This window comes from Cricetulus griseus, chromosome 4 (assembly GCF_003668045.3).
Source record: "Cricetulus griseus strain 17A/GY chromosome 4, alternate assembly CriGri-PICRH-1.0, whole genome shotgun sequence".
Classification (NCBI taxonomy): Eukaryota; Metazoa; Chordata; class Mammalia; order Rodentia; family Cricetidae; genus Cricetulus; species Cricetulus griseus.
In genome coordinates, this window is record NC_048597.1 from 147,371,585 (window position 1) to 147,386,680 (window position 15,096).

The 15,096-nt window shown below is 49.2% G+C and overlaps 1 protein-coding gene across 1 annotated transcript in view; it reads left to right on the forward strand.

Moving 5' to 3' along the window:
• Positions 1-14,734, forward strand: part of Kirrel3 (kirre like nephrin family adhesion molecule 3) — a 120,769-nt gene extending 106,035 nt beyond the window's left edge. Inside the window, exons 8-13 of the mRNA XM_035443560.1 lie at positions 924-1,051; positions 1,879-2,005; positions 4,920-5,020; positions 8,049-8,247; positions 12,857-12,964; positions 14,574-14,734. Coding sequence (XP_035299451.1) covers positions 924-1,051; positions 1,879-2,005; positions 4,920-5,020; positions 8,049-8,247; positions 12,857-12,964; positions 14,574-14,734 — 824 coding nt within the window. The remainder of the gene's footprint in view (positions 1-923; positions 1,052-1,878; positions 2,006-4,919; positions 5,021-8,048; positions 8,248-12,856; positions 12,965-14,573) is intronic.
• The last annotated feature ends 362 nt before the right edge of the window (positions 14,735-15,096 follow it).

Below are 15,096 nucleotides of genomic sequence, written 5' to 3' on the forward strand. Positions count from 1 at the left end.
ACCCATGATCCAAGCACTCAAAAGGCTAATGCAAGAGGACTGACTTGAGTTTGAGGCCAAGCAGGGCTACATACTGAGTTCAAGGCCAGCCTGAGATGCATATCATAGCCATACACACAATCAGCTCACATACTGCCCTTTAGTTTTAAAAGCACTTTCACAAACTTGACATTGACCAACTCTTGTCCCACAAAGACTCAGCAGATGTGTTGTTTTATCTCTCACATCTTGAAACTAGTTTCTGTCTCCCAATTCCAGAGACCAGGATTTGTCTCCTCAAAGATGTGTTCCAAGGCTTTCCTGGGTAGCTCTCTGAATACCACTTGGAACAAGGCTTAGTTTATAGACCAGTATGTTGGAACAAGGCAGAGAAGGGCTGGCACAGAGGTGTCAGAAATGGGGCCAGAAGCTTCTTCTAGAAGGCTTAGAAGGGGTTCCGGGGTGTCTTGGATAGAAGACACCCTGAAAGTATCTAGTAGAAGACACTGTAGAAGGGCTCCAGTTGGGCCAAGTCATTTCAAGTCATGGTCCCAATGCCCAAGACTTCTAAAGCAGGAGGTTTCCTCAACTTTCTGAAGCCAGACAGGACAAGGACAAAAAGAAGGCGCTGAGAGGTAAATCAAGGTAGAAATTGGCCTAAGTGCATTCATCTGTGGCTGGTACTGCCTGCTCTGAGGACCTGAGAAAAACAGAACCTGGAAAAGACGGGTCTCATCCTCATCTCCAGAGTCCTGCTCTCATGCCTCAGGCCCAGCCTCATCAGAGAATCGAAATCTAAAGAAGTGGACTGAGGTGGATTGAGGTGGCTAACCCAGTGCCTCCCTTCTTTCAGTTGGGGTGGGTAAAAAGGAGAGGAGAGCAAGAAGACTCCCCAGTACTTCCAAGCCTCCCTGAGCCCATCTCCTCTTTCCTCCCCATCACAGTTGGTCCCCGAATGACCTCAGAGCCTCAGTCTCTTCTGGTAGATCTGGGCTCAGATGCGGTCTTCAGCTGTTCATGGATTGGTAACCCATCGCTGACCATCGTGTGGATGAAAAGGGGCTCTGGTGTGGTGAGTCCACGGGCTCCAGGATCCCATGGCAGACTGAAGGATAGATAATGCAGCAAGCAGGAGGCTGTGGGGGGAGATACTCTCTGTAATAAGTCAAAGGGGTACCAGAAAGAGGAGCAGGAACTGAGAGACCAACCTGTACCCATATCACTCTGAACACACTATGCCCAGGGCAGTTTGCCCTGGTACCAGAAAGACTTCTAAACTTGCCCTGGATAAACTTACCCTTAGTCTTGGCATGATGGTTTGGAGACAGGCAGAAGAAACCAACCTTTGGGTAGCCTATTATGTTCTCACAGCTGCAGCACTGGTCCAGGTGGTGTCGTTTCCCCCATTAGATGGATGGGCCTCTGAGATAGTCAGTAACTGACCTATACCACACAAATACAGTGCTAGAGCAGGAATAGCTAGTGTCCAAGACTGCATTCATACCATCACCTCCAGCTGTCTCCCAAGGGGATAGTAATGATGACTCTGCAAACCTGGATTCAAGGATCCTCTGCTACCCATGGGCAGGTGGGAGGTCATAGGAGGGACAGTATCCATCTCTCCACATGAAGAAGCTGTGGGTACTTAGTTAGGGGTTATCACACTCCTGCCACCACCATACACTACATCCACAAGCCTGTATCTAGAACGGAGGTCTCCATGTGTGTGTGGGGGGGGGTGGTCTCCTCTCCAAAGCCTAAATGGTACTATCTGCCTCCTACTTCACATGTCACTTTGGTGTTTACAGAGATGCTTTGGCATCTGTGTCAGCCATCAACCCCAGGAGGAGGAAGCCTTCCCTTGTTCTTTGTGTCTGATCCTCCCCCCATCCTTCCTAGGTCCTGAGCAATGAGAAGACCCTGACCCTCAAATCTGTCCGCCAGGAGGATGCTGGGAAGTACGTGTGCCGGGCTGTGGTGCCCCGGGTAGGAGCTGGGGAGAGAGAGGTGACCTTGACTGTCAATGGTAAGGGTCCCTTGCAAGCACAGTATCAGTTGTAGAGTGATTAAGTGATGGATTTTATCCTGGGCAAGAAAAAGAAGTCAGAGGTCACAGGCCCTAGTGTGAGGCTTTAGGGTCCTGACCTGAAAGCAGGATTTGAGCCAATTTCTGGAAATGAGCCAAAGTGACTTTATCTCAACCTAGGAAGCCACCCATGGAAAAATCATCTATTCTCCTCCTTTGCTAGAAAACCAAGCCCAGCTTGATGCCTCCCCAGCATCCCTCTGCTGTCCCCATTACTCGGTTCCTGCCCAGTAGTTCCTCTTCTCTCCTGAGAGAGGCAACTGCGGCAGAGGAATGGTCGATCTACTCATCTACCCAGCCCCAGAGCATTCACACATCAGCTCTCCCAGGCAGAACCCAGACTCCCAAGCACTCCTGCCTTTCCTGTGTGTCCCCAGGATGCCACCAATAAATTGGCACTGCAGGGCTAAAAATAACAGCATCTGATCGCGCCTCAGAATATCCATGGCAACACAGGCTGCAGCCTTTTCCTGCCGCGCCAGTGTCTGTCTGACACTCCACTCAGTGCGCCAGGCCACAGTGAAATCATCAGCCCTCCCCACTGCCCGCTCTGGGGAGGGCGCTGAGGAGTCAAGCTGCCATGCCTGTTGTCAGCTGTGACCCGAAGGCTAGAGACCCCCAGACACACACATGCCCACCAGAGTCCCCAAACCTGGAGCTATTTACTGAGCATCCTTGTGTTGGTACGGGGAGGGGGGGATGTACAGAGGGGCTGGTGTTTTTTACTGTTACTCTTAGACATTCAAGCATTTCCTAATGGGAACTTAAAAAGACTTTGGTGGGAAAAGAGCTCTTTCTTTGCTCCTGAGAAGTGCACACACCTCAGAGGGACCCACATTCCAGTCTAGGCCCTGGCATCCAGCCAACATTTATCCTGTCCATTTTTTTTTTTTCTCAGCCTGCGCACCTTTCCTAGGTTGCTGGGCAGAGAACAACTAAAGGAATCAAGAGGAGGAAGGAAACTGCCCTGTGTTTATTTTCTACTAGTCACACTGAGACTAGGGTCTAGATGAAATGACCCAAAGGGAGGAACCTGCTAGCCTCCACCAGGGATGGGACTGTCTGTCCTGCCTGCAATTGGAGAACAGGTGGAATGGTGGTGAGGCTGGTAGACAGGAATGTGGGTGTCTAGAATGCATCCATCTCCAGCTCTGCCAGCCCCTCCTGTGGGTGACAGCCAGTCCAGTGGCCTTTGGGAAATGAATTGGCTCCGCTATAACCTGAGTTGGCTCAAAGTGAGTACCCAGAGGAAGGGGAAGATGGCTGCCAACAGCGGGTTTGCTCTCTGGGCCGGGTTTCATTTTTCATAGTTTTTTGTTTTCTTTTAAGAAGCCCATAAATGCATATGTATTTGTTGACAGATTTTAAAGCCCTGTAAACCCCTTGGGGGATTCCTAGTTCTTGGGAAATGAAAGGAAAAGATTTTATGGTATCATCGCTTCTCAGCCCAGATCCAAAGCGGAGCAGAGCATTACCCAGGGTCCTCGGAATGTAGGGCCGCTGTGTCTTGGGGCCAAAGAACTCTAAGGAGGAAAGTGAGATTCAGCCCATCTTTAAAGTCTTCTGAGGGCAAAGCTCTTACCTGGAAGTCGCCCATATCCTGTGCACCAGACAGAGCTATTTCCATTCTAAACTCAGAAGCCATCTCTCCCAATACCTTTTCCCCCCTTGGCTGAGAACTACACATAGAAATGCAAATCTGTTTTAATTAAGGTGGTTAATAAACAGCAATTATGTTTGCAGCAATTTTTGTTTTGTTCTCAGCATAATTTTGCCTGTTCTCCAGATCTCTTGCTCTTAGCCATCTTTCCTCTGTTTGGCAGTCGAAATCTAACCATCACCCCAGGGACAGGGAACATGTGGGAAGTTTTTCATCCCCACCCTCATCTCTCAACTGCCCAGCCCAGCCTGGGGAGTTACCTGTAGATAGGGGACACTTAACTGGAAGTGTCATGACATAGGCTTCACTCTGGGTAGCATTTCTTGGCTGCCCAATGTGATGAGACTGGCCCTCAAAAGCTGACAGATGTCTCTCTCTCTCTCTCTCTCTCTCTCTCTCTCTCTCTCTCTCTCTCTCTCTCTCTCTCTCTCTCTCTCTCTCTCTCTCTCTCTCCCCCCTTCATCTCTCCCTTCCTCCCTCCCCCTCCCCGAGCACACACTGAATGGGATAATACTGGGATTTGCAGTGTAGTTTCATCTGGCCTGGCTGGGTGTGTGTGTGTAGACAAGACGATCAACTACAGGGTCTTCTGAGACCTATATAGGATTAAGGCTATGAGCTCCTCTAGTTCACTTCCCCATTTGCAGGGTAATTCCCGCCCTTGGTGAAAGAACAGTACCACTTCCCTTCCTGACCCAGCAGACACCCTGTTTGTTAGGCAAGTGTGCCCTCTGCTGGATAACTGAAAAATGGCTTGAGTCCCAACAATGGAGCAAGGCTGGACAGCATTCTTTCCACTCTTCCTTGCATTGATTCCCTTCCCAAGATCACCACCTCCTTTGCAAAGCATTCCCCATCTGTAGATAGAATTATGCTCTCTCCTCTGAAGCCAGTTAATGCTTTATCTTCACCACTCCTGTGCTATGAACACTCGCCACCTTTTATTGGTTACTTAACATCTTCTGGGGATTCTGACTTGGAAGCATTCACTCATGGTCCCTGGAGAGGTTTATGACTGAATGCCTAATTTATCTTCAGATGCCCTACATCACACTCTGCCTTGCATGCGCAGGCCTTCTGTAAATGTTTGCTGAGTGCTTGGATTGGTCGATATACTTCTGAACCCACCAAAGAGGGTGCCAGATGGGGCTTTGCCCTTCCTGCTTCCCTAACATGATGACATCTTTCCAACAGGACCCCCTATCATCTCCAGCACACAGACCCAGCATGCCCTGCACGGTGAGAAGGGCCAGATCAAGTGTTTCATCCGGAGCACACCACCACCTGACCGAATCGTGAGTGTTCTAGGGAGGGATGGTGGTGAGGGCACCAGCAGCGCCCCTACTCCCGGTATCCAGGGGTCACCTCAGCCAAAGTCTGGGCAGCCTGCAAATTGGCAGGCTCTGGAGCTTCCCTTCCCTCTGTAAAGGGAAATGATACCTATCTGTGTCTTGAGGATACACCCTGAAGACAAAATAAGAGAAGGTATCCTCCTGTCTAGGAACAGGCAAGCTTGGGGGTACTCCTGCCTCCAAGTGCCAGCATTAATGATTCAAATTGAATTGGCATCCTGAGTGCAGAGAGCAAGTGAAAACAGCAGAGAGGGGGCGGCCCATTTCTTTTCTTTCTTGGCCTCAAAGCCAGTGATAAAATTGTAAACTCGGTGCAGTTTACAGTCATCCATCTCTGCATCTCCCAGAATCATCCTCTCCAGACTCTTCCGCTCCTAATGCCCAGGGGATACCCTGTGCCTTCCAGATCAAAATGTTCCTTCCAAAATGGCCACTATATTATCCTTTCCTCCTCCAACCTCTCAGCCTCTAAGGCAGACCAGACACCTTCCCAAGTTCACCATCATTTGCATGATGGTGTCTGCATTTAAGAAAGGCTTAAATTGTCCGATTTCCTATCATTGTGTGGGTAGAACACAGAGGTGGAATAAATGCCAAAGTGCGCAAGTGGAGATCAGAGGCCAACTTTGTGGAATCGGTTCTCTCCTTCCACACTTACTCAGGTTTTAGAGATTTAACTCAGGTCATCATGCCCATGTGGCAAGTGCCTTGTCTTTTTAAACAGAGGATTTTGCACCCCCATTCAATCTAAAGCTGGTTGCTGCTCCAGTATGAAAACAAGGAAAAAGTGAGCATTTGTAGCACTTCTGAGGGAAAGTGTTGTTTTAGTAAGCTCAGTGATGATGTCTTAGTTACTTTATATCACTGTAACAAAAGAAAGCATACAATTGGATTTACAGTTAAGAGGGTTAGAGTCCATGATGGCAGATCAAGGGCATAGTGGCAGGAACAGCAGAGAGCCAGAGAGCACACTGGGAATGACATTAGTCTTTTTGAAACCTCAAAGCCCACCCCCAGTGACTCACCTCCTCCAACAAAGCCTCACTTTCTAATCCTTCCCAAACAGTTCCACCAGTGTGGATCAAGTATTCAAACATATGAGCCTACTGGGGCTATTCTCATTCAAAACACCACAGATGGTCTTGCTAGTAGATTGCCCAGAGGCCAACTCCACACTGTGACAGTGCTGGAAGGCTGTGGCTCAGCTGGGCACTGCTCAAATAAGAGCCTATGTGTGCCAGAGATACTGCCTGGTAAACTAAGACATTGTTAAAGGATTATTGCTATTAAATGCTGTCTCAGGCATCTGGTTCATTTGCTGTCTGAAAGAGTCACATAAAATTGCAAATAATTGCACATAGTAACTATTACCTATGTCTCCCCACTCACTCTTTAGTTTTTTAATTATAAATCTAACACATGGCCATTGTAAAAGATCTCCTTCAATTACCCTTGAGCATTGTTATGCCATCTTTTTCTTTATAGTTATTTATTTCTAGTCTAGTGGTTCTCACAGGTCCCCTAGCAGCATCTGGAAGTGTCTGGAGGCCTTTGGTATTGCCAAAGGGTGAGGGGTGCTAGCCTTAGTAGAACCAAAGATCTCACAAAGAGCCCCACACCAGGAAGGATCTGGTCCAGATCAAGGGAAGCCAAGCTCTCTCTCATTTGTCTTCTGGCATTGAACATGGAGTAAGGTTATGTATAAAGTTATATATAGGGTTATGTATAAAGTACCTACAAAGGCATTCCTGTAAATAAACAGAGGTGGAGATGATGACATAAGCCTGTAAAATGATATGATTGTCCACACCCATAAACTCAACAGTGGGAGGTGAAAAGGGATGGAAAAGCAGCTCAAAGTCATCTTGTTACAATGAGAGATGGAGAGCAGTCTGGTAATAACCAGCCTTGAAGAATTTGTAGTCACTGTGAACCATCTCCCCAAAGTTCAGCACTAGGGAGTATTGTCGAGGAAGCCCAGACAGGTGGCCATGTGGGGGGCGACATTGCTGCAACAGAAGGTCCCTCTTGGCCTAGAAAATGTTCCCAATGCAGAGCCACACAGGGTACTCTTCAGGGAAAGAAATATCCTCTGAGGTGCCCCCAGCCTGTGTGGGTATACATGCGCACGGTCAGTAGAAGGTGCATATCTGCGCTCTGTGTGTGACAGAGAGATGTGTTGTATGCTGTGATGCATGTATACATGTGGCATTGTGATGCGCGTGTGCAATGGTGTGTGTATATGTTGGAGTGTATGTGCATTTGTATTAACATGAATCCTTGGTATGTGTGATATGGTATGATTGCACAGTGTCTGATATGCTATCTCGTGTCATGGTGTGTGCATATGTAGACGTATTTGAGGTATATGTGGTTTGTGATGTGTGTATGTAAACATATGAATGTTTGTATATGTGTATGTGATATGGTATGGTGAGCATATGTGGTGTGGCATATGTTTATATGGTGTGATGCATATTTCTGTGGACTGTGTGTAGTACATATACACATGTCCATTATGATGTGATATGGTGTATGAGTCCCTCTGAGTATGTGGCTGGTGTAGTGTGCATGTGTACAGAAGTATTTGTGGTGTATGTGCTTATGTGCGTGCATGTTTATCTTCATAGTATATGGTATAGTATGTATACGTACCATGTTTGTACTTGTTGATGTGTGTGTGTTGAGTATTTACATGTGTTTTATAATGTGCATATGTGTGTGTGTTTGTCATGTGAGGTATGTGCATGCACACTTATCAGTGTGAACACATACTGGTCATGTGTTTTATATGGTGTCTATGTACCTGTAGAATAATGTGTTTGTGTGGGTTGTTTATATTTGTGATGTGTGTTTAGGTTGGTGGTGTGTGGCAGTGACTGTTAACGTGAGCATATAGTTAAGTCAGCATCTTGGAGTGGTGACACCATGGTTCTCATGTGGACACCCCTAACCCTGCACAATCCGGCAGGCCTGGTCCTGGAAGGAGAATGTGCTGGAATCAGGGACATCAGGGCGCTACACAGTGGAGACAGTGAGCACCGAGGAGGGCGTTATCTCCACGCTGACCATTAGCAACATTGTGCGTGCTGACTTCCAGACCATCTACAACTGTACAGCCTGGAACAGCTTCGGCTCTGACACAGAGATCATCCGACTCAAGGAACAAGGTGAGAACTTCCAGAGTGCCCAGGGGACCAGGGAAAGCAGGCCAGATCCAGATCCAAGGGTGAGGCATAGTGCTCTTCCTAAATGCCACACAGCCTCACATAGCTACCTTCTGCAGCAAGGGGCATTGGCCCCAGCCAGGGAACAAAAACTACTCTGAGTGGTGGCCTCTGGGGCTGTTCAGGAAAGGGAGACCACAGAGTTAAGCTGGGATCATGGTGGTGATAAACACTCAATGGCTTCCAAAGGCCCTGGCTTCCACACATTCTGCCCAAGCATGGGACAAAGCTAAAGCTGAAGGGCAGCACTGCTAATGTGAGGGGGTGGGGCTGGGCTCAGAGCTCTTGCAACCCCCAGGAGACACCTGGACCACTGTACCCTAGAAGAGACACTGGCTAGTTCTGGAGCACAGAGCAGCTGGATTTTGAGAGAGGAGGAAAGAGGAAGTAAGCTTACCTCACCATGACCCATCACTATGACCCCATATGCCCATTGCTTAGTTCCTGATCTTAGCTAGGAATTTGGTCTTCTGCTGCTCATGGTGGTGTGTGCCTGAACTCTCAGTTACATGGTACATTGAGGTCACAGGATCACTTGAGCCCACACATTCAAGAACAGACAGCAAGCCCTCGTCTCAGAACAAACACTAGAACTCCAGTCTCCATTTAGTTAAAGTTCTCTGGCTCAGACTAGCAAAGGGAAAGTCCCAGGAAGATGAGAGAGCCAGGTCAGAGAAGTTCACTCAACACATAGCAGCAGCACATTAGGTCCCAAAATGGGCTGCAGATCTTCCCTCTGCCAATCAGTGACCAGCCCTGGGGTTCAGGGGTGGTGTTTAGCAGGCCTGGGCCTCTAAATCAGAGGTTAGAAGCCCAGCCAGTAAAGTCAGTCATGAGGTGGCCATGCTCACACCTACATATCAAATGTCTCAGTGTCTTCAAACACCTCTTCCTAATAGGTGCTGCTTTGCATAGCGCTTTGCATATAATTTGCATAATACCATCCACACATCATCCAAACCTCCCTGGTCCCCTGTTGCCTACCCTCTTTGTCTTCCCCTTGGTGCCCTTACCCCTGTGCCCTCCTTTAGTAGTCTCACCCACCCCTAGAATCTCCCCTCCAGGTTTGGCTTTTCTCTGTCCCTACCCCTGTTCCGGAGGGCCAAGTCAGGCTGGATGAACTCAAGTTCAGTTGGGGGAACCTGGATCTATGCGACGGCCCCAGAGACATGACAGAGGAGGGAATCTCCCCTTCACCCCTCCAGGTGACCAATTCCCTGTCCCACCCCACCCTGGCCAGCGAGGCCCTGGCTGTGGACGCTTGCTTTATTTCCAAACAGGTTCGGAAATGAAGTCGGGAGCCGGGCTGGAAGCAGGTACGGAAGGAGCAGATGAGAACTGCCCGGGATGGAGGGAGGGACTCTTGGCTAGTAGGGGAGGGGCTCAAAATGGGGCAGGGAGGCTGCTAAGTTCTCTGTCCTCCCCAGGCCAAGGGCTTAGTGAAGTCAGAGCAGTGGGAGAGGGGCTCCCAGAAGCTGGCGTCCAGGGACCCCAAACACCTGCCTGATACCAGAGAAGCCCAGGGCTCCTTCCTCCTCAGGACACAGCTCTTGCTCCTCTCCCACCCCTTGTCCTCAAAAGTCCTGGTTCCCATCCCTTCCCTGGCCTCCCTCTACTTCCAGGCCCTCCCTGACTCTGCTCCTCGGCACCATCACCAGCTCAACATCGCTCCCCAGGGGCCTGTGGCCTATTTCATCCATGCTTGCTGGCTCACCACCTTCCCTGCTCCCTGTATCCCTTATGGATGCTTCATCTCATCATCAAGCCAAGGCTGCTGGACACTGCCCCTTCAGGGCTCCCGCAGCAAAGTGGTCATCAAGCTCATGGGTTGATTTGCTCCATCTAGACAACCATCCCCTCTGCATCCCCAGGCAGGACACTAGAGGAGAACAGCAGGACTTGGTGAATCCTACTCCTCAGGGCTGGCCAAAGGCATAAGGTTCCTCTATCTCAGTTCTCTGTCCCCACTGGTTGTCTGGCCTATGCCACTCCTTTAATTAGCTACATATGGAGCCTGCATCCCCCACTCCCTGGACACACACGCTCTTCTCAGAGTACCAATCTAGATCACAAGCATCCCACAGAGGCCCCTGTGACCCATCTAGAGGCAGCATGTAATTATCTGCCACTTTCTAGAGAGTCTCTGGACTCTCTAGAAGTCCAGGTCCTGTGGAGGTGCTGGCCCTCTCCTGTCCCTGTTTCATACTCCTTCCTCCTTCAGTGGCTAAGACCCCTCATTCCCATCCCCTTCCTTAGATGGAAAGGACCAAGCAAGAGAACCCCTCCCCAGTCCCTCCCAAAGGAATGTTCTGTCCAGAAAGAAGTAGCTAAGATGGCGAAAGTCAAACTGAGAGGGTAGCAAAGGAGGAGACATACTGGGACTTGGTAAGGGATGCCACCAGGGGGCTAACTGCCTTGACAGATCACTTCTCCTCTGCCACTGCCTACCCAAGATGCACCCACCCCCTGCTGTTAACAGCTCAAGAAAATGTGGACTTAGAGGGCACAAGTCAGGTTTGACCATCATTCTGTTGCCTCAGCTCTCTGAGTTATGGATGAAAAGTTGAAACCTGGGGATTTTAAGGGAGCATGCATTGGCCCCGAGATGAGCTGAGATACTCCTAAGTTTAACCTAGGAAACTTACTAGGAATCCTAAGAGTGCTAGATCCAACACAAAACAAAGAAATTCAAACCACAGAACCAACAAGATTTAACCAGGAAACATCTGTTTGTCAAAGGCAGCTTGGCTGAGATCACATCTTTTTTTCCGCAGCCCTGATTTCTAAGCCCAAGCCCAACACCTCCCCTTTAAACCCTTGAGATGTGCCATTCTTACCTCCTCTTGGTCACCTTCTGTCACCTCTGCAGTAGTCTTGGTCACTGGTAGGTAGGTAACAAAAGAGTCCAGTGTGAACCCTGGGGTGGTGAGAAACCAGGTATGTCTAGAGGGTGCCCACCCACATCAAAGCAACAACTCAGGGAGCAGAATGCCAGGGTCTATCTCTCTTTAGTAAAGAGGGGGGGGTCAAGGTAGCATAGCACTCACTTAGTATGCATGAAACCCTGAGTTTCATTCCCAAAACTGCAGGAAAAAAGAGAACAATGATGATCTGGCCACAGCTCCAGAACAAACACCTCGCCCTCTGCGGGTCATCCAAGCAGCCACACCGATGAATGTGGGTGGGGAAACAGCTCAGGCATTCAGAGGGATTTCCTCTCAGTTAGGATCCTCACACAAAGCAAATGGAACAAATCCTTGATGAGAGCTGGGCCCCTGGCTCTAGTCCAAGACCTTCCTTCATGTTCTTTCACCATAACAACCTCTGAAGTCACACTGTTGCTACTGCATTTTACAGATAAGAGACATGGAATAAGTTGCTTGGAAGTTGTTGTGGAACCAAGTGGGCACAAGGAGCGAGCAGTCAGGGCTGCAAGGAGCACATGACATTTGGAGAATATCATGTGACACAGAGAACAGAGCAGGACGGGATTGGGAGAAATATGAGGAGACCTGTCTGAGTTGACCTTGTTCACACACAGCAGCAATATGTCCTTGAACAAGTCATTTGAGTTCTCTGGACTTCAGTGTCTTTACCGAATGAGAGGGTTGGGTTCATCCAATTTCACTCTGCCTCAGAATTTCCTAGAGCTGTTCCTGGTAGAGTGCTCAGGATCTAAAATCATGTGCTCAGGGCTCATACGACTCCACAGAGGGGGCAGAGCTTTCTGGGAAAACTGCTTCCCTCCCCCACTCATCACCTACCATTCTTGCCCATTTGGCAAGAGCCAGAGACAAGCTGGGGAAAGAGCCAAGTAGGAGCTCTGGGCCCTTTGGGGCTGGAGCAGGTGGTGGATGTTGGAAGGTCAGCCTTAGAAGAGAAAGGGCTGTGTGTGGAGGTCAAGGAAAAAGAAAGGGTCTTGCTCCAGAGCACTGTGCTAGCAAAGAAACTGTGATGGAACTCCCTAGTCCCAACACTTGTACATGTGGGTTGTGGGTCCTGATTCCCAGCAGTCCGGAAGGGGAAGTTGCTTCAGAACTGAAAACCCTGAGAGTTGGTTGTCTGTATGTACCCTTGCTGTACCATGGAAAGGGAAGGAAGGAACTGAACAAACAAGGGCAGGGACCATCACCATTTTTTTTTTCAAAGAAAAGCCATGGACTTATGACTCACCAGCCACTGCATACATAATAGATCCCTTCCTTGATGTTGAAGGGAACTAAGTTAGGCTAGCTTCGCCCTGCATCTCCAGTTTTCCTCTCCCAGATCCTCCACTGTCTGGTCTAGCATCTACCCCTTCCCCTGGCTCCTCTCTACTCTCCACCTACCCTACGTCCTCTATCCAGTCTCAGTATTCCTATCCAGAGATGACCCACCCCTATTGGACTATCTGTGCCTGCCCAGGTACAACCAAGGCATTCCCAGGTAGAGCCTGAATGGCAGTGGTCTGGCCCCAGCTTGACAGGGGCTGCACCTGGGGGACTGGGTAGGGTCCTAGAGGGACAGTAGATTTTCTTGTCCCTTATCAGCCTTGTCTGTTTCTTTCCCACAGAGTCTGTGCCAATGGCCGTCATCATCGGGGTGGCCGTAGGAGCTGGTGTGGCCTTCCTTGTCCTAATGGCAACCATTGTGGCCTTCTGCTGTGCCCGTTCCCAGAGAAGTACGGGAGGGAGACCCGGGATCTCAGGGAGGGGGACAGAGAAAAAGGACAGGCTTAGACTGCCCAGGAGAGCAAGTAAGCAGGAGTACAACAAACAGGGGCCATAACAGTGTTGTGAGCTCCTGGGGCAGGGATGGGTATGATGCACCATTATACACCTGGAGGGTGTCTGGCAGCAAGTGGGAACTCCACTGAGGCTGAACCAAACTCAGCTGGCCTCCATCTAGCAGGACAGGCCACCAGTGCTTTGGGTTGGGCACATAGAACTCATATTTGGAGTGTATAGAAAATCTCAGAGGGAATGGGGTGGTTTGACCCTCCTTGCTCTGCTGACTGCTAGCTTAACCTGAAAAGCAAGTCACCCACACAGGGCACAAAAGCATGTGAGGTGTTGCTCTGGACACACTTTTGAAGATCTTTCATCATTAGCAATAGAGTTCTAGTGCCAGCATATTCTTAAAGAATTGTGTGGCCAGGCAGTGGTGGGTACGCACACCTCTAATCCCAGCACTCAGGAGGCAGAGGTAGGTGGATCTCTGTGAGTTTGAGACCAGCCTGGTCTACAAGAGCTAGTTATAGGACAGCCACCAAAGCCACAGAGAAATCCTGTCTCGGGGAAAAGAAAAGAAAAGAAAAGAAAAGAAAAGAAAAGAAAAGAAAAGAAAAGAAAAGAAAAAAACACAAAGAATTGTGTGTACAAAGGGCTTCCGTTCCTGGACTCAGCTCTGGAGTTACATGTGATTGGCAGGTGTAAGGGAAAGGTAGGATGGCAGAATTGAGTTGAAGATAAGAGAGGTACAATCTTCTACGCTGTGATCCTGGGCAAGTCACATGTGTTTAAGACCTCAGTTTCCTCATTTGTGATATTAGAGGAGTTGGGTGGTGTGACTTTTATGACTCCAACCCACTCTAAGCTTCTAGGATCAGAATTCACTGAGTCACCAGAACAAATTGTGGCCACGTGGCACCCTTCACTTGTTGGAAGGAAGCTAGTGCTTCCCCTCACATATTCTCCACTCCCAGCTAAGCAATCTTACCAACAACCTTACCCACCAAGTTAGCCTTGCAACCTCCCATGCTGCCTCTCCATGGAAATGATAGGAGGGCATATTTCAGTCAAATGTGTCTAACAGGCGGCTCCTGTAGTTCAGGGAAGCCAGACCTCTGTGTGCTCTGAATTGGATAAGAGATCTTATGGTCGTTTTTATTGTTAACTTTTGTGGTTCTAGAAATGGAGAGCTCAAATCCAGGTAGAGAAGGACAGAGAAGACTTCTCGGAGGGAGTGGGAACTCAGGATGACAGGGCCTAGCTAGGTGAGGTGAAGGGATGGATGAGGACAACCTCTCCAACCACTGATGGCCTTGCACCAAGGAGCTGGACAACCTGCACCGCCAGTCTTTGGGGCCCATCCAGACCAAAGTAGATCGCTTCAGAGGTTCTGTGGGTGGGAAACCCTCAAAACTTCAAATTCAGAGCCTGGGAAGGAGAGTAAATCCTGAGGTGGGGTGGGGGAAAGGGGTGGCATCAGGGGACTGTGGGGAAGTTGACATCTCTTGCCTGAGGTTGAGAACTGATTCCTTTGTCTGCACTTTCCTATCTTATGTCCAGATCTCAAAGGTGTTGTATCAGCCAAAAATGATATCCGAGTGGAGATTGTGCACAAGGAGCCGGCTTCTGGTCGGGAGGCTGAAGATCACACCACCATCAAGCAGCTGATGGTAAGAATGATGTCCGTACCCCACTCCATCCTGAGAACAGAGACTCTTTGATGCTCTCCACACTGCCGAGAGGCAGAGCATCCAGGCAAACCTCTCCTGCCCCAGGCATACACTCAGCCAATGAGTATTTATTTGTGCATCTGTGAAGTAATATGGGAGATTCAAAGACATGTATGATACAGTTCCTGACCTGGATCCTGACCGGGGAAAGAATCTGTGTTTAAATTTACATGTGTGCTACATGCAGTCTTACACACACACACACACACACACACACACACACACACACACAGTCTTCCAGAAGCAGTGGTTACTTCTTGGAAACTGGATGTCCACCAGAAGCAAATGCAAGACTCTCCAGCAACACCAAGCCAGCACCTCCTCTTCCTGGTCCTCCCTTCAAGGACCAGAAT